The sequence below is a fragment of the Haplochromis burtoni genome, unplaced genomic scaffold (assembly GCF_018398535.1).
Source record: "Haplochromis burtoni strain Fernald_Lab_line unplaced genomic scaffold, NCSU_Asbu1 Contig_29, whole genome shotgun sequence".
Lineage (NCBI taxonomy): Eukaryota > Metazoa > Chordata > Actinopteri > Cichliformes > Cichlidae > Haplochromis > Haplochromis burtoni.
Genome location: NW_024582390.1, coordinates 3,216,000 through 3,233,921, shown reverse-complemented (window position 1 = coordinate 3,233,921; position 17,922 = coordinate 3,216,000). Strand labels below are relative to the sequence as shown.

The 17,922-nt window shown below is 39.1% G+C and overlaps 4 protein-coding genes across 7 annotated transcripts in view; 1 reads left to right on the top strand and 3 right to left on the bottom strand.

Moving 5' to 3' along the window:
• Positions 1-1,227, bottom strand: part of ubr3 (ubiquitin protein ligase E3 component n-recognin 3) — a 37,991-nt gene extending 36,764 nt beyond the window's left edge. For all 4 annotated transcript variants that reach the window (XM_042219224.1, XM_005918146.2, XM_042219225.1 and 1 more), the window contains exon 1: positions 722-1,227. In XM_042219224.1, the coding sequence (XP_042075158.1) occupies positions 722-1,155 (434 nt within the window). In that variant the 5' untranslated portion in view covers positions 1,156-1,227. The remainder of the gene's footprint in view (positions 1-721) is intronic.
• A 1,342-nt stretch (positions 1,228-2,569) lies between these two features.
• mettl5 (methyltransferase 5, N6-adenosine) lies at positions 2,570-4,730 on the top strand. Its single transcript, XM_005918150.2, has 7 exons — positions 2,570-2,829; positions 2,906-3,020; positions 3,101-3,285; positions 3,807-3,889; positions 4,056-4,107; positions 4,188-4,237; positions 4,598-4,730. The coding sequence occupies exons 1-7, from the start codon at positions 2,730-2,732 to the stop codon at positions 4,637-4,639; spliced, it is 627 nt and encodes a 208-aa protein (XP_005918212.1). The 5' UTR covers positions 2,570-2,729; the 3' UTR covers positions 4,640-4,730.
• On the bottom strand, positions 4,513-12,169 carry ssb (small RNA binding exonuclease protection factor La). Its single transcript, XM_005918148.3, has 12 exons — positions 12,034-12,169; positions 10,089-10,155; positions 9,898-10,001; positions 8,118-8,292; positions 7,755-7,862; positions 7,546-7,649; positions 7,211-7,282; positions 7,077-7,119; positions 6,838-6,978; positions 6,141-6,327; positions 5,904-6,011; positions 4,513-4,817 (listed from the first exon to the last, which is right to left on the bottom strand). Exons 2-12 carry the CDS (start codon positions 10,146-10,148, stop codon positions 4,738-4,740), a joined length of 1,182 nt encoding a protein of 393 aa, XP_005918210.1. The 5' UTR covers positions 10,149-10,155; positions 12,034-12,169; the 3' UTR covers positions 4,513-4,737.
• A 1,036-nt stretch (positions 12,170-13,205) lies between these two features.
• Positions 13,206-17,889, bottom strand: klhl23 (kelch-like family member 23). Its single transcript, XM_005918151.2, has 4 exons — positions 17,351-17,889; positions 15,861-17,090; positions 14,845-14,997; positions 13,206-14,765 (listed from the first exon to the last, which is right to left on the bottom strand). The coding sequence occupies exons 2-4, from the start codon at positions 17,083-17,085 to the stop codon at positions 14,455-14,457; spliced, it is 1,689 nt and encodes a 562-aa protein (XP_005918213.1). The 5' UTR covers positions 17,086-17,090; positions 17,351-17,889; the 3' UTR covers positions 13,206-14,454.
• Positions 17,890-17,922: the final 33 nt, after the last annotated feature.

Genomic DNA, 17,922 nt, shown 5'->3' with positions numbered 1-17,922 from the left:
GTGTGTGTGTGTGTGTGTGTGTGTGTGTGTGTGTGTGTGTGTGTGTGTGTGTGTGTGTGTGTGTGTGTGTCAGTATAAGTACACTTTATGCACCATTTGAGGGACAATAACTATAATTTCGTTATGCTTACTTAATAGCAGTAAAGACTCTTGCATGGTGAATCTCTATATAGGTTTTTACTCAGTTACCCAGTATTTTGCTTTCCACGTAACAAACTAAATTATCATCTCATGATAATCAGGCCAACTCTGGAAGCAGGCTAATAGTTTACTACATTATTTTATCTAAACCGCGAGTGGAAATTAAGTTTTATGATTAGGAGGAAACTGTAATCAAGAACAGAGATATGATGTTGAGTCAGAGAGTAACAGAGACAGTCGCTGTTTAAACATTAAGATAAAATGATGACACTTACTTAACGATCATTCAGACTTTGACAGCAGAAAGGAGACCACACCATATCTAAACAGCCACAGACAGAGGTACACGGAAACCTGTAGCTACACCTCCCAGTATGATCGTTGGAGTTTAGCTAGCCTAGGTAACCCTTAGCCCGTGGGTTGTATTTATAAATGACAGGAGTATCGCTAGATTGAAAAATGTTGTCCGCCTGCAACAGCATCTCATAAATTTATATGGAAACTGTCATTGACAACACACATGAGAAAATGTCACTGGCTGCGCCGGTTAGCATAGCCGGGTTAGCTAGCTCGGACTTACCCACTCTCTCGCATGACATTACTGTCTCCACAGTCACAGGCCCCACCAGCCTGGCTCCGGAACATGTTGAAATCATGGCCCGTGTGGTCTCCGTTATTGAAGCACTCAGCACACAACGACATGCACGGAGAGATGCCACAGGTCCGGCATCGATATGCCACGAAATTAGCCGTCCAAACCAAGCCGCACAGAGTCGCGTTGTCATAGGAGCGCACCGTTTTGCAGAACTCATCGAAACCTTCGCCTCCTGCAATCAGACATTTACACCAGTCAAGAGCTTCTCCGTCCGCCGCTGGTTTTTCGGGATTCAGTACAGCGTCAAGAAGCTCCTGTAGTTGCCGGACTCCGGAGCTATTGTCAGTCCGGTTTAAGTCTGCCTTCAAGTGGGCGGCAGTGGCTTTCTTGTCCCGGCGCAGCAGCGACGCCGCCATCATGCACTCTGGCTTGTTGTCCACAAATTTATTTTTGTTGTCTTGTTTCCATGTTCTCGGGTTTTCTCGCGATACGGCTGATTACGTCGTTGTTGGCTAGAGAATTTCCTGAAGTAATTTCCGCTCGTTGTACTTCATGTACTGGAAATAAATCTACACAGTATTTGACCTACTTAAACCTAGTATTGGAATTTAGGGATTTATTTTCTTTTCGTTAATTTTTTGTGGGGGTTGAGTTTTTGAATCTTTATCAGCATTCTTTTTATTTTTTGTAGACACATCTAATAGGAGAGGGGAAAAACAAAAAAATCGCAAGAACTAACAAAAATCTAAGTGTGTAAAAAATATCTATCACATAAATTTCTTTAAGCAATAAGACGTAAGGTACATATAATATAATATAATATAATATAATATAATATAATATAATATAATATAATATAATATATTGTTATGTTATGTTAATATATGTTCAATTTTGATACGACATGAGAAGGTAAGGAGTGGTAGAAAACTTTGCAAGGGTGGTGCAGGACATGTATGATGACAGTGAGATGGTGAGAACTGCCCCTGCTTGTTTCCAGTGGTCGGGACTCTTCATGGACCATGACGTTTGCAGATTACATCGTGATCTATAGTGAGAGTATTGAGCAGGTGGAAGAGAGGGTGGAGAGGTGGAGGCCTGCTCTAGAGAGAAGATGAATAAAAGAAGTAGAAGCAAGACAGAACACATGTGTGAATGAGAGGGACATAGGTGTAAGAATGAAGCTCCAAGGACTGGAGGTATTGAAGACAGAAGGGTTTAAATACTTAGGGTCAACCATCCAAAACAATGGACAGTGCACAAGAGAAGTGAAGGAGAGCGAGCTAGAGTTGTCAGAGCTGAGGTTTTCACTGCAGTGACCGGAATATCAAAATAGAGAGATGGTTTGAACATGTGTAGAGATGGGATAATGGATAAAAGATGAAGACCACAGAGAGGATTCAAAGAGTGGATTCATGTAGTAAAGGAGAACATTCAGATGGTTGGGGTGACAGAAGAGGATACTGGAGGTAGAAGGAGATAGAGGCAGATTATCTTTTGTGTAATCAAAAGAAGATACTACTACTACTAATAATAATAATAAAATACTACATGTGCAGATAACAAAAAGCCCATAGAGTAACTGTCCGCACAGAGCAATCTGCGTGTCTATGTAGCAAAAAATATGTATTTATTATTTAAAAAAAAAACATTGTAAATTTTTGATAACAAAGGGAAATGACAGATTATTATAAAAGTGTGGATATTAAACTAAAATTATTTTTTTTGTAAAACGGTTTAACAATATTGTCATCATTAATTTAATCACTAATATTATTATTAGTTTCATAAACACCATTCGCGGGTAGGAACATGTGCGCTACCACGGTTTATCGTCGGATTGTTTTGGTTGACGTGCACAGCTGCTTACCCCGTGGAACTTCGTAGCTTCAGTAGAAATCATGGCTCAAATTATCCTCTCAATGTGATTTAAACTAAAGAAGGAAATTTAAATTAACCCACTGTTGCACGCAAAGTTGGGACATCTTAAGCGATGAAACTGAAGGAATTAGAAAGCTGTCTGCAGCAGGTGGACACATTTGAAGAGCCAAAAATCCTTCTTGAGCAGTATCCAACCAGTGCTCATATTGCAGGTATGACGGTAACAGTGACGATCAGTTGAGCGTGTAACAGCACATATTTTGTATTCATTATCCCCCCCCCCCGCAGCATGTATGCTCTACACAATCCAGAGTACATTTGATGACATTGAGGGTAAACTCGTAGCAGACCTGGGATGTGGCTGTGGAGTCCTCAGCATCGGAGCTGCGATGCTTGACGCAGGGTGAGAGCAGCATTGTTTATAAGTTTAACACTGTAGTCTATTCTCTGCGCTGTATCTATCTTTTTTTCTTCTTTCTGCAGTTTGTGCGTCGGCTTCGATATTGACGATGACGCTCTGGACATATTCAGAAGAAACGCAGAGGAGTTTGAGATTTCTAACGTGGATTTGATCCAGTGTGACATGTGTCGTCTGGAGCCAGAGGCGTACGCTGAAAAGTTTGACACTGTCATAATGAATCCACCATTTGGGACAAAACACAACCAAGGTGAGCGCATGCCTTAAATTTGAACGGTTTCTTTCTTTACTAATTTTGAAAATTCTCTTATAACTGAAGCACTAGAGACTAAGCCTCCCAGCCTAACAAAATGCAAAATAACTCAAAGAAATAATGTGTTTATGTTATGGTAGTAAGGATTAGCGGCAACTTGTCGTTTGCACACAGTTCTTTACTGTTGCAATTATATGTGCACACTACTCTCTTCACTTCATGTGTCCAGCTGTGGAGCGCTGACTGTTTAAAACCTCACTACTGCGTGTGTGTCCACAAGTAGCTGATCAGTCCATGAAGTTTAGAATGAACCAACTAGCCCCAAACATGCTTCTTTATTTCTTTTAAACCATTTTGGGCCACAGACAGGCAGTGACGACAGTTTTGTCCACCTGAGCGTCCACTCACCAGCTGCCTAATTTGTCACATCTTTTCGGGCAGGCTGTGCACTTGTAGTCACAGGAGCATCCCTTTAACCCTTCATACAGCCCGTTACTTATTGTTCTGTTTTGTTTAAGGTATGGACATGAAGTTCCTCCGAGCTGCTTTAACCATGGCAAAGACAGCCGTTTACTCACTTCATAAAACGTCAACACGAGAAGTAAGTTCACCAGCCCCTGACAGTCTCTCAGGTCTCTGAAAGCTGATCTTTTACATCTTACTTAGCAGTTAATTTATCAATGTGACCATTAAATATGAAGCCAAAACTCTCTTTCTACAGTATGAATGTTGTGATGCCTGATCTGTTTTTTATGATCCCATTGCAGCACATACAAAAGAAGGCAAATGACTGGGGAGTAAAGATGGAAGTCATAGCAGGTAATAAAAATAAGGCCAATCTTTTTTTTTCTCTTCTATTATTCAAATATTCAAATATTCACTAAATACTTTTATTAAAGAACTGCGATATGACCTGCCAGCATCTTACAAGTTCCACAAAAAGAAATCGGTAAGATTACATCAGACAGTACATGTTCTCCAGCTAAATGTGACACAGGACAGATTTCCCCCATTTTTTGGTAAATGATTTATTTGCAGTCCACATATGCAAACTTAACAAATTAGCAAAGAAGATATTTTCAATCAGTCAATGTAGGAAAACTAACTCCACACACATTCTAGATGTCACACAGGTCTTGCAAAATAAACTAAAATCTCCTGGTGAAATTAAATTATAGTGAAAAAGTTTAAGGTGAATGCAATGCAAAACATCTTCAAAAGAGAAACATGGGTACACAAATAATATAAGAGGCACAGTATTCGGGGACATAAAAGGCTGCAAAATGATGCTTTGAACATATTTCTCCAGGTTGACATCCAGGTGGACTTCCTACGATTTTCCAAAGCTTGAAGCTTTCACTGGAATGGACTCAAGTTGTCTCTGTATTTTCCATTTTCACTGTTTGTAATAAACGTTTTCATTAAAGAAAAACTGATTTTAAGTCATAACTAAGATCCATTTTCAGTTTTGATAACTTTTGCTGCAGGACCATAATCGGGATCTTCCAGTTCTCTCTTTATAGGTACAGCTGTTAAAGGGAAAAAACACAAACAAAAAAGAAAAATACAAATTAGATAAGAAATAATCTTAACACAGACTACAATATGTTCCCAAGACTACATTTTGAAGCAGAATATTGAAGTGCAATATTTTAGCAGAAGGCGATGGAGCTTTTGAAGGGCAGGTGTGATGTGACTGAGTTCTGGTGATGATGCAAGCAGCAGAAGTCTGTAACAATTGACGTTTATGAACAAGTTGAGAGAAAGACCAAAAAGAGCTACAGTAGGTGGGTCCTAACCGAGGTGTGACCAAGGATGGCAGTACAGTCAGGTAAAAAGAGATGGATGGAGGAGAGTGTGCTTGAAAAGAAAACCTATTATTAAGCATGACACCCAGAGTCTGGACCAGAAGGAAAGGAGAAACTGTTACATTTAGACAGTGGATTTGGTGCCAGTGAGGAGAACCTCTAGTTTATCAATTTAATTTGAGAAAATTGCAAGGATTTGATTTTCTGGAGGTAAACACAGAGGACAGTGGGTGGGATGACAGCAGTAGGTTTAGTAGACCGGTAGAGTTGAATGTCATCAACATAACAACGGAAACTGATATTAAGTTTATAGAAAATAAGGATCCTTGGCCCCCAACATTTGGCCAGTGGATCAGAGACGTGGTGAGCCACATTCATCTAGAGAAGATTAAGTTCATCATCAGAGGGTGTGCTGGAAAATTCTATGCTTCCTGGCAACCATTCATTATTTATGTTGAGAATATGTAAGCCTGCGAAATGGATTCATGATTATTTTATGTTGACTCTATATAGTGGCCCATTGTCTTACACATCTAGAGTTTAGTGTATATCGTGAGTATATATCACTACTTTGTTTTCTGTTTTTCACGTGAGATCTGCTATCAAAGGGAGGGAAAGGGTGACAGCAATGTTGTGCCTTCATCTGCATGAGTTTAACTGTTAGAAAAATGACAAACAGGAAACCGATGACAAATAAAAGAGGGCCCAGGATAGATCCCTGGGGGACTCCATTAGGAACTGAAAATGAATAGGATATGAAATTTTTGAGTTGAATGAACTAAAAGCGCTAAATGATTTTGAACTTACCCTCCTCATGGTGATCATCGCTTTCAAACTTCATCTTTTTTCCTTGGTACTGAGTTCTGCCTTGATCTCTGCCACCTCTTCCCCGTCGGCCTCTTCTTCCTCTTCCACCTTTTACGACAGACAAGACTACCTTACTAAATCATATAGATGACACTGTGGAACTGTATCTTTATTGACATTAACTGATTACATTCCAATGCAGTCAACAATGTTAAACAACATGGAAATGCATCTCACCTCTGCCTCTGCACCTGCTGAATGATCCTTGTTGAGCCTCTATTATCTTCTTCATCACATCCTTCTCCTCATCTCCTTCAAGCAGCTGCCATGTGACAGTGTTGTCGTTGATTTTCAGTTCCTCTCCGTGTTCTTTTTTGGCTTTATCTAACGCTTCCTGTGCTTTCCCGTCAAACAGAAGGGTGCCCTTATCAGGAGGAGAAAAAAATAAAATATTTAAACAAATAGTATTTCTTTGAAATGAAACAGCTCTACTCATTTTCAATCCTGAGTCATGCCACCATGTTGTGTTGTGGAAAAAAAGTCTGTAAACCTGACTTCAGTTTTCTGGTTTATCAGTCTCTTTATTGTCATGCAAACATTAGAAACCTGAGGAAGACATCACCCCCTTTCTCCAAGAGACAAAATCTCTCTGTACTGTCAATGAAAACTGCTTTCTGTCCTTGGAAATTTCCTGTAATTACCACAGATGTGGATATTATCATTCATCACCCCACTAGTCTAAATAACCCCAGACATCTCGTCTCTCTTGCAAGGACACAATTTCACCAGATGTCCTCAACCCGCACAAATATAAAAACACAAACACACAAAACAAATGGTTACAATTAAAACATGTTGAATTGAATTACACAAGTAAATGATGTAAGTAGATAAGGTTATACCACATGTATGAAGAAACAGATGGAGAACATACCTCTTTAGCCCCTCTTGTGAAGTCAACCCACTTTATGTGTTCGATGCCAGAGAACAATTCATGGAAGTCTTCTCTTGAAACACCTTCAAGCTCTCCTGAAAACTTCAGTAAACGTCCTGACTGCTCATCCAAAAGCAGATCCTGCAAGTAAAATGAGAAAACATCATTACAAAGCCTATTTATTCTTTAAGTGGTGCGTTCATTAGCAGAATAAGCTCACAAACACTTGGAGAGCTTACCATTTCTTTTTTCTCTGCGTGTTTCTGCTGTTGTTCCTTTTCGCTGAATAAAAAAGACAGAAGTAGGAAGGTTATTTTTCACAAAGTGTAAAATCCAGTTTTATGATTAAAGATACTAAAGAATATGTACTCACTGTTTAACTTTTGCTTTTGTCTCTGCTTTAAACTGTTTTCTCTCTTCTACCTTCTTGGCATGGTAGGCTTCCCTGAAAGAGGGAAAAAAAAAAGAGCTGATCAATTACATAAGTCTATATTGGCCCAACACACAAAACAGTTCAGTTTCTTTGTTCAATTTAAAAGATTTAAAAAAAAAAAAAATAGAAGTTATGCAAGCTACTTCATCCGATTTAAAGGCATCAAAGTACATATATGACACATCTGCCACACCTCTTAAATCAGTGAATTCTTTATTAAATCACTGACACCATTGATAGCTGCTAGCTAGTGCCTAAAAAGCATCACAGCCTACCTTGATAACACAAGCATCTCGTTGTCTTTGAATGATTTTATATCCGTGCGTTCTAGGAACTGCTTGGCTGACTCTTCAGTGTCAAAACAGATAAACACAGATCCCTGAAAAGACAGAAATACAAAAATTATATAAGAGAAGGTCTCCTAAAATTGAAAAAAAAAAAATTTTTTTTAAATTATATACATCTCAAGTTCTGTTTCCCGTACCTTGAACTGCCTTTGCAGGTTTCTCCTCATCTGAATGTTTACTACCGAGCCTTTGCCATTCAGCCACTCCTGAATCTCATCCAGGGATGTTTCAAGAGGGAAACCTTTCTAGATGAGGAAAAAACAAAATGTAGGGAAAACAGTAGGAATACAATCAAGGTGGAGAATAATTGTGATTTTGTCTACACAATTTATAAGAGTGTGGGTAGGCTAAAGATGTATTGCACTGTTGCATTACGCTGCATTAGTTTAAAAAAAATAAAAGTTGTCTGAATGCCACTGTGAGCACAAACAAATATTTACGCATTCTCAAAGCATTTGCATACAGTTAAAAACAAAACAAAAAAAACTAAAAAAACTTGCCATGTATACAGATTTGTGTTTAAGTGCATCCTTGTATTCATCGTCCTGTTCGGGTAAGGGCTTGCTGGGAGACCTCCTGATCTTTGTCTTGTCTTCACTGATTTCCAAGAGACCAGTCTTTGACTTCTCCAGAGCTGCAATGAGGACGCTGCTGTCTGTGGTTAAAGACTTCAACCTATGAAAAGAATGCAAATCTTTCAACAAACACTCAGCTACAGGCGGCTGTAGGGCTGTGTGTTAACACTAATGATGCATGCATTCATCTGCATTATAAGGGAGAAGACCCTGCAGCTTATCTAATTGTCCCTCTTTGAATTCTCTCAGCCTGGTCATGTTATGTATGTGAGTGGGGTGGGCACTCCCATTTCAAGTACGGTAATAAAGCTCAATTAGAATGTAATTTGCTGACTCACACACTACATTACATTCTAAATATACACTTTAATAAAGGGATTACAGGAATGGATTCCTCCTGCTGTGTTAATTTGCCCTTGCTGTGGCCACTTGTGACCTGGCTGCTAACAAGTGAACCTGAGGCACAGCATGAGAGCATGCTCTCATCTCATCCTGCCCATCATGAATCATAGAAAGGGTCCAAACACACTGATTAGTCATCACTATCCTCCTTTTCTTGCCCAGCACACCCACCCCAAACAGCTATACTCAAAAGCCTACCCTTGTCCTTGAGGACTGAAGGTTGTTACTGCAGCTTCAGTATGTCATGTTGTGCTAGTATTTTTACACTAAGTGGAATAGAACTGCAGTCCATAAAAGGCTGTTTTTCACAACAATAAATATAATAAATAATATACTGGTATTAAGCTAGTTAATTGCCAATTACTGTCAGCCCTCAATCACACCTCCTTTAGTCATTACAGGTGTGGTGAAGAGAAAAAAGCCACTTCAACAATGCAGTAACCACAATGTGAACGCACATTGAAACTAACATTCACTACAGCCACAGGCACTGTCTCCTCCTATTAGCTGCACTTAAAGATCCTCACACACATATATACACCAACATCCAAAATATCCAAAACTACAACCTCTAGAGGATGACAAAACGTGGGACTTGATAGGACACACTGGCAGAAATTGTCAGAGCATTTTACATCATGTGTCAGCTTTCACTTATTAATTTTCTGTGGCTAATTTCTGTGCTTTAGCAGGCTTTATGGCCAGTTTTCTGTGCTCATATTTCAGCAGATAAAGCAGTGTTAGAACTGCACTGCACAGAAGGTAAGCACAGTGTTTAATGCCGAGTTGTGATAAGCATAGTATTTAGTTAATCTGTAATAAAAAGTGTCTAATATAAGCAACCAACAAATATACCCCACAGGTATATACAATTTCACAGTGAAAGAATTTTAATTAACAAATTTACAAAGTAGATTTTAGTGTAGCGTCTCGTAATGTCAAACAACACCTTAAAAAGTGCATCTAAAATTCAGTCCTAAGTTTAGTTAGAGACCTCAGATGATGACATTTATAAATACACAATGCAATCAGCTAAAAATCTTAAGTTAAAGAGACTTCTCATCAATCAGTAAACACAAGTAAGTACATCAGTAGTACTGAATAGTAATCTAAAGATGAACAAACTGAAGATAGCGCCTGGACTTTTAAACCCCACTTATATACTTCAGAGTAGAGTTCCCCCCCTTAAAATCTCAATAAACAAAAAGCATAGGTAAATAAATGAAAGCCAAAAATAGAGACTAAAATAAAATAAATACAGTAATTATTTGACACGGAAAGCATTAAAGAGAAATAAACAAACCTGTTGAATTTAAGCATCGTCTCCAAAGTCACCCAGCCATCATCGACCTGCAGCTGCTCTTTGAGAAACCGGTCTCTTGGAAGATTGTGATCGCCAAAGTAGTACTGAGTAGGAATCATTTACAGTCAAATCAGGACCAGTTTTACCTGGTAAATACCAAATTATGAGTTTAAACTTTAAATTGGAAATACCTCGATCTGTCGCGCCACTTTCCCCTCCAGTGGAGACATCTCTTCTTGACTTTCTGCCATTTTGGTTCTGCATAGAAAAAAACAAAACAAAAAGAAAGGTGTCCTACTGAGTTAGAGATTTCTCTGATGTTTACAACAAATATTTAAATAAAAATATCTTACAAGAAGAGATTTTATCCATGTTACATATGAAACAAAAAAAATCGAAATGTTTTTTTCGGGGAGCTTTTTTGTATTAACTGTAAATTTTATATTAATGGCAGATTCCCAACATGTGGGTCGCAGCCCTCTGTTGGGCTGTGAAGGTACTGCAGGTGACGTCATTCACAATATTTATCTATATTTAATAAAATTTCAATTCACTTATCTAAATTCTTGATTGTCATAAGTTTTAAAACAGACTGGACACACACACACACGATCCTATAGGATAACTTACAATTTACGATGCACTCTTATTGGCCAAATATATTAAGATTTTGGTTTTACTAATACATTAAAGATTAAAAGGAATAAAATTTGGATTAAAAATGATTTTTCTGGAACAAATCCTAAAGAACTTTTAAATTGGGTTTTGTAATTTTGTTTATAATTTGCATGAATTACACTTAAAAAGAAGCTAAACTAATAAAACAAAGCCATGACACTTAAATATTTTCATTATTTTCCATTTCATTTGATTTTTGATGTACCTCTTAATTTGTTAGAAATGAATTTTTTTGAGAATCAAGTAAAAATATCTGAAGGTCAAAAACCATGAAAAACACTTGTATGACAACCTGTGAAATCAAAAATCTAAACAATCTAAAACATGGCAAAGATTAAATTTATACAACAGGTTGTTCTAACAAATATTAGACTTTAGTACTCAAAGAGTCAACTGTTTTAAACAAAAGGTATAAAATGACTAAAAACAAAAAACTGCCAGGCCTAGGCAGCCTGAACCATGTTAATGGGAAATCGGCTTTTTCACCCTTAGAATTATTATATGTTGATATTTTATGTTTGTAAACACAGAAAGTTCCATTCCCCTTTGCTATATTGAGGACAGCGCAGCTATGTGGGCATTTTCTAGGGATGTTGCTTGACATCAGCTTATCCGCAAACCAAATAATATTTACGAACCTCCCTAGCCGACATTGATCAATGTTGTGCTGGCTGAAAGTTCAAATACAGCACGAGGAAGAGTATAAAGAAATCGGAAAAAACAAACAACACAAAGCAAAAAAATAAATAAATAAAACCCAAAACTGAAAAACAACATACAAGCAAAACGAACTAGGGAAAAAATATGATTAGCTATTGGCCACGTTGTCATATTATTAAACGCTGGTATGAAGCCTTGCTGTTGTCTGAGTTTTTGTAAATTATCTGCAAGGCCATACAGGAACCACCTTTAAGACTTAATTATAATAACCAAAGTAATAACTTAATGCAGTTAAACAGTTATATGCACTATTAAATAACATATATTTACATTTAGATACACGCCTTCAGATAGATGCCCAGTTTTAAATCTTACAAAAGGGAACCTAAACCTAAAATTGTGAGTTGTAGTACATCACAGGACTAAACCGACGTGTTTCAGTCACCATAATTAACTACGGGCTCATCTAGCTCCACGGCTAACTTGTTAGCTTAGCTCTTTCAGTACACGGGCCACGCTTGGCGTCAACACAACAAAAGCAGCTTCTCATTTGTCTATCCACGCTATCAGTACATGTTTTACTAAATTACATGATTTGTTAGTGCGTGAATTACTTTTTTTTGTAGGTAAATTAAAGTAGTCACCGCTACTCTGCTAACACTATTCTAGCTGCAGCACGCTGTTTAAACCTGCTGGAAGAAAATCCACTCTGTTCTTTAGTAACGTTATAAAACACTCCCTGGGTAACATAAAAAGCCTTAAAAAATTGTTTTCACAATCGTAAAAAGTTACACTTACATAATAAGTCGCAGCTAGAAGCAGTTTAAGCTGTTCAAACCAACAGTCCCCACTTCACTGCTCGCACGTTGTGGAACTGCGTGCTACGGAGCCCACCAAGGGCCAAAAAAGACTCATGTTCGCGCAAGCTCCTCTGTGCTTGATCCCTGCAGCAGAACAACAAGAAATTTGGTCTTTTTCATTATGTATACGTGCTAATGCTTTGGAATAATTTTCTCTAGTACATATTTGGGTAATCAGAAAATTAAAATTAAGAAACTTAATTTATCAGTGCACAATGTTTAAAAAAATTTAATTCAAACTTAGCCAGAGTGCACTTTAAAATCACAAGACATTACCTTCTTATTTAAAAGTTTAAGCAAACTGATCGATGTGCATTTGTTTTTCAAACACTGGAAGATTCCCAAGCCTGAAATAAAAATAACGTAAGACTACAAATGTATCCAAAAACTTCAGTATTCTTTTTACATGTTCCTATACCTGTTAAACATTCTTATGCTTTTCATATTCGCGCTTAAAAATAGAATTTTTTGTTTGTTTTTTGTTTTTGCTAAGTCACGTATTTACGCGAACAGTGTGTTAAGTTTGATACCTGGATTATAAACTGCGATGATATATCACAACCACAAGATGCCGCTGTGATTCTAATCACGGCGTTTTGTTTTTATGTGTCATTTTAAAGTTTTTGTTTTTCGTATTTATTAGGTTGTTTTTTATTGATGTGTGTACCTTTTAAAAACAATTATAGTAGGACTTCAGTTGCACCGATTGTTGTAAGAAAGGTCAGACTTTTATCAAGGCTGACATTTCATTAGCTTAAAATAATTTTGCCTCTTTCCTGACTTTGTTTTGGGAGACATCTACATTGTATTTCTATTGTTGTATGTGTGACGTAAATATCACCCACCTAAGTTTGGGAAAAGACTGATGTTATTATTATCAGTATTTTTCTCTTTTGATATCAACTTTAAAAAAATGAAATGTAGCTCGTCTTGTTTTAATTATTTGAATTTAAGATAAGATAAGATAAGATAAGATAAGATAAGATAAGATAAACCTTTATTAGTCCCACACGTGGGAAATTTGTTGTGTCACAGCAGAAAGTGAACAGTGCAAAGTTACAGCAACAAAAATTAATAAAAACAATGGAATAGAATGAGATGAAAAAAAAAAAAGAATAAAATACTGTGGAGGTGACTGTGGAGGCCCATTTGAATACAGTGAGCTCACTGTCATGTCAGGAAACCAGTTTTTCAGTTTTGTGACATGGAGTGTTATCCTGCCCGAAGCAGCCATCAGAAGATGGGCAGACTGTCTGTGGTCATAAAGGGATGGACATGGTCTGCAACAATACTCAGGAAGGCTGTGGTGAATAAACAATGTTCAGTTGCTACTAAGAAGTTGAAAGTGTGCCAAAACAATATTCCCCATACTGTAAGACCCTAATCCTGAACCTTTGTTACAAGGCAGGATGGAGCCGTGCTTTCATGTTGTTTTTGCCGAATTCCTTTCATCCAAATGTTGCAGCAGAAATCAAGACTCATCAGCATTTTTCAGTCTTGTATTGTTCAAATTTTGGTGAGTCTGTTTGTACTGTAGCCTGTTTCCTGTTCTTAGCTGACAGGGGTGGCATGCAGTCTGGTCTTCTGCTGCCAAGTTAGCCCCGCTTTAAGTGGTTATTTGAGTTACTGTTGCCTTCCTATCAGCTCAAAGCAGTCTGGTCATTCTGTCTTGGATCAGTTATTTCAACTTGCGAACTGCCACTCACTGGACATCTTCTCTCTGTAAACCCTAGAGATAGCGATCTGGGATTAGCAGTTTGTGAAATGCCAACAACCCTCAACCATTCAAAGTTACTTAAATCACCTTTCATCCCCATTCAGTTTGAACTTCACAGGATCATCTTGAACATGTTTACGTGCTTAAATGCAATGAGTTGCTGCTATGTGACTGGTTATTTAATATTTGTGTTAACAAACAGTTTAACAGATGCCAAATAAATTTCTTAAGTCCATAAAATTCACTGAACTCAAACAGAACTTTATTAGCATTTTAGTACTTTATTTAATCAAGGTACAACCTAGTACACCTCTACTAATAAAAGTTTATTTGTAGTGTGATTTTTAAATAATACTTATTAGATTATAAAATGTCATCTTCTCTTTTTTTGCATTTCTTTTCAGTCTATTTTGAACAAACAATCAAACAAACAAAAAACCCTCAACATGAGGCCCCTGAGTTTCGTATGAAAAGCTGGTATTCATCACTATATTCACAGTTTGGCAAATAGCTTCCTAAAGGATCTGGTGCAGGCTGACATGCTGTGAGATAAATATGAAGTGTGGAATATTAGCTCTCTTCAGTGGAGTCACTGTTAGATCCATTTGGCACAAAATAATCAGTAAACAAAAATTTGTGTCACTAAACACCACAAACACAAATACAGCCATGTGACCTGGTCGGGCTGGGGAGAGTCCCCACTATCTCCCACGAGTCCAGCTCAGGGTTATATTTCTCGATGCTTTGAAGGTAAGTCCCTTTGGAGTACGAGTATCCACCTGTTACGTAAATACAACCATTTATTACCACGGCCCCACACTCCATCCTCCTCTCCTTCATCACCGATATCGGTCTCCACTCGTCTCTCTCTGTGTCGTAGCAGTCGGCAATCGTCGTCTGTCCACCCACCACATACAGCTTGTTGTTGAGAGACACAGAACACAGCCCGTACTCTGAAATGAGAGGAGTTCACCTTAGAAAACTGCATTTAATATACTCATGCTTCTGTTTGGTCTGCTTTAGCACGCATACCTGGATGGGGACTTATTGTAATGATGCTCCACTCGTTGACATCTGGTCTGTACACCTGTGTTTTTTCATAGGTGCAGCTTCCTCTGTAGCCATAATGACCTCCGGTTACATAGATTTTATCACCCATTACACACGCAGTAGCATTTCCTACACCTTCAAAGAAAACAGAGATCATAAGCATCACTTGAGTTCACCCAAAATCAAAATTACATGTTTTTCCTCTGGCCTGTAGTGCCATTTATCCATCTGGATCATTTTGGTGTGAGTTGTTCAGATTAGTAGATATCAGCTCTATCAGATTCTGGTTTTTCCTTAATAAAATGGAAATAACTGGCACTTGACATCTGGTTATCAAAGCACTGTTTGGAAAAACTCAGCAGCTTTCGCAGAAACTGTGGCCTAGTCGTTCAAAAATCTGCAAACCTTGTTTCAAGCAGTTTCAGTTATGAACTACTCAATTATTTGCTAAGCTATACCCCCACAGTTCATCTAACCATGCTGAAAAGCATGAGTTCGCAACAGTGTGACACTATCTAAACATTAATGGTGTCTCCTTCTGTTGAGCTGTAATGTTAGCTGCCTGCTCGCTCCCTTTGGGTGGTGGATACAATTCTTAATGTGAACTCTGTCGGCTTGTTGTTCTGTGCAGAACATATAATAAATAGCTGCTACCGTAAATGGTATGAGTCACATAAATGATTGTCAATGATACTGTTTAAAAAAAACATATAATGACATTTGATTTTAATGCTCATTCTTGAACTGAGAAACAACAAGTTCCATGTATGAACTGCTCAGGAGCTTTCAGTCAAAAATCACATGATCTTCATCAGCAGATGGTATTATGACCGCGTGTTTTAAACAACAGCTTTTCATCCTATAAGAAGCCCATAAAGAACTCATACAACTCCACTAAATGGACCTTGTGGTGAAACTGCTTCCTCTGCCTTCATTTATTTATATCCTGCTCATCATTTCAGCCCTGGAGATAACACAATCCCAGTATTTCAGCATACCTTGGATCATTTTGGCCACAGGGAACCATTTCTTTTTTAACGGATCATAAAATTCGGTGTCTCGTTCTGGAGCTCCTCCCCGGTAGCCTCCGATGGCATAGATGCAGCCGTGCAACGCCACAGAGCAATGGTAGTACCTGGCTGTAATCATGGGGCAGCCCTCAGTCCATTCATCACAGTCACAGTTATAAATTGAAACAGTGTCCAGGGCCTCAACAGTGTTTGTCTTGTAGCCACCTGTCACATAGATATTTGCACCAAGTAAACTGACGCTGTAGCTCTCTCTTGCATGGTTGGGCATGTCCTTTCCTTGCACCCATGTGTTGCTGATAGGATCCCAGATGTGGACTTCACAAAGGGGGTGCCAATAGTACCCTCCAATGATATACATGTTGGCAGACATTTTTCTAGCCGCAGGTATCTCTTTTCCATTTGACCTTAAAGCCTGGATGATTACAGATTTCAATTTCCCATCATTCTTCTTTAAGTATTGTCTATACACGTCTAACGTGGTCTTAAAGTAAATCTCATCCAGATCCAGATGGATGGAATGTAGCATAATTGAAACGTGGTGTATGCGATTATCTAAGTCATGGTTTACCCATGTGGCGAGAGCATCTATCAACACTTCATCTTTCTGCACAGTGAGGCTCTGTACAGCCAAGACTTCTCTCATCTTCTCAGGGTGCAGCTCTAGAAACTCCTCCTGCTGAATGAGCTCCGGGAACCTGCTCAGCATCACTCTGCGTGCCTCCCTCTCCAGCCCAGGGCACAGGTGCAGCTCAGCGAAAGTGTGCATGCCCAGGCAGTTGTCGACATCCAGGAGGCGAATGAGAAACTCCTCACATGCTTGCTTCACAGGAACGAACTGCAGCAGGTCTGCAGCCTCCAGCAGGCTCTGTACGTTGCTCTCAGTGATGCACACCTGAGCAGTGTACACATAGTCCACCAGAGCACCCAGCACCCCGTAGTCTATGCCGCTCAGTTTGATGACGCTGTTTGATCTCTCCTTCATGTCAGCTGTGAACATGACTTTGAAATAGGAGCTGCGGGCTGACAGCAGCGCCTTGTGGCAGTGAAACACCTGTCCCGACTCGCCACACTGCAGAGCGACATCGGTAAACAGCCCGCTAATGTAGAAGTGCCTGAGCGCATCCAGGAGCTCTGCCGGATGGTCACCATCACAGAAGTCATATGTGTAGATTTCGGCTTGTTTATGTGACATGATATCTAGAAAAGAGAGATGGAGAAAGTATGTGTCTAATGTAAGCCAAACACACACACACACACACACACACACACACACACACACACACACACACACACACACACACACACACACACACAGTGGGCTGGCGAACATCAAAGCAATACCGAGGCGTCACATTCCCATTTATAATTAATTGCAGTGTGACTGGTCATAGAAGAGTCGTCGCATTTACGCTTTAATCCATGTATCCAAGCAGACACACTGCTTGACTACCACTCACCCTATTTCCATGAATGACTCGAGCTTTTTTTTCTGTCTCTCCTTCCACACTGTCCTCAAGCTCTCCCGTCTCCACCACACATGAGCCTCAATTTAGCTCACGCAGGACAGTCGCAGGCAGGCAGCTCGATCCTATTTTGGTATTTGTGCGCAGCGTCCATAACCCCCTCCTCCTCCTCTCTTCTCCTCTCCTCTGCTCTGTAGTCTCAAACAGCGGGTCCTTGACAAAACTCCTTCAGAGGAATCACCCAACCCCACCGTTTTCTCTCAGAGTCTAAATATAACCTCCATCCATCCACAGTCTCGTGACGCGCTCACGAACGGCACATTTTCTGTGCACCCAGCAGGCGCAAACAGAATACAAATAGTATACAAATGAGCGTCGCTTTTTACTAGGGCGCAAGAAGGAGAAAGGGAAGACGACGACGAAGAAGAAGTCATTGCACTGGTCCATTCATGTGTTCACCATTCTTGGCGTTGCCATGGTATTCTGAACCCAATTCGAGTGCGGTAAAGGCTTTAGCTAATCCTAACGAGGATTAACAGCACAGGGCTGCAGAGACGGAATATGTG

Coding starts and splice junctions, on each gene's coding strand:
- mettl5 (XM_005918150.2), top strand. CDS start 2,730: ATGAAACTGAAGGAATTAGAAAGCTGTCTGCAGCAGGTGGACACATTT. Junction 3,021..3,100: donor GCTGCGATGCTTGACGCAGG/GTGAGAGCAGCA, acceptor TTCTTTCTGCAG/TTTGTGCGTCGGCTTCGATA. Junction 3,890..4,055: donor ATAAAACGTCAACACGAGAA/GTAAGTTCACCA, acceptor ATCCCATTGCAG/CACATACAAAAGAAGGCAAA.
- ssb (XM_005918148.3), bottom strand. CDS start 10,148: ATGGCAGAAAGTCAAGAAGAGATGTCTCCACTGGAGGGGAAAGTGGCG. Junction 6,979..7,076: donor ACGCAGAGAAAAAAGAAATG/GTAAGCTCTCCA, acceptor TTTTACTTGCAG/GATCTGCTTTTGGATGAGCA. Junction 6,328..6,837: donor TCACAAGAGGGGCTAAAGAG/GTATGTTCTCCA, acceptor CCTCCTGATAAG/GGCACCCTTCTGTTTGACGG.
- klhl23 (XM_005918151.2), bottom strand. CDS start 17,085: ATGTCACATAAACAAGCCGAAATCTACACATATGACTTCTGTGATGGT. Junction 14,998..15,860: donor TGTGGCCAAAATGATCCAAG/GTATGCTGAAAT, acceptor TTTTCTTTGAAG/GTGTAGGAAATGCTACTGCG. Junction 14,766..14,844: donor TACAATAAGTCCCCATCCAG/GTATGCGTGCTA, acceptor CTCTCATTTCAG/AGTACGGGCTGTGTTCTGTG.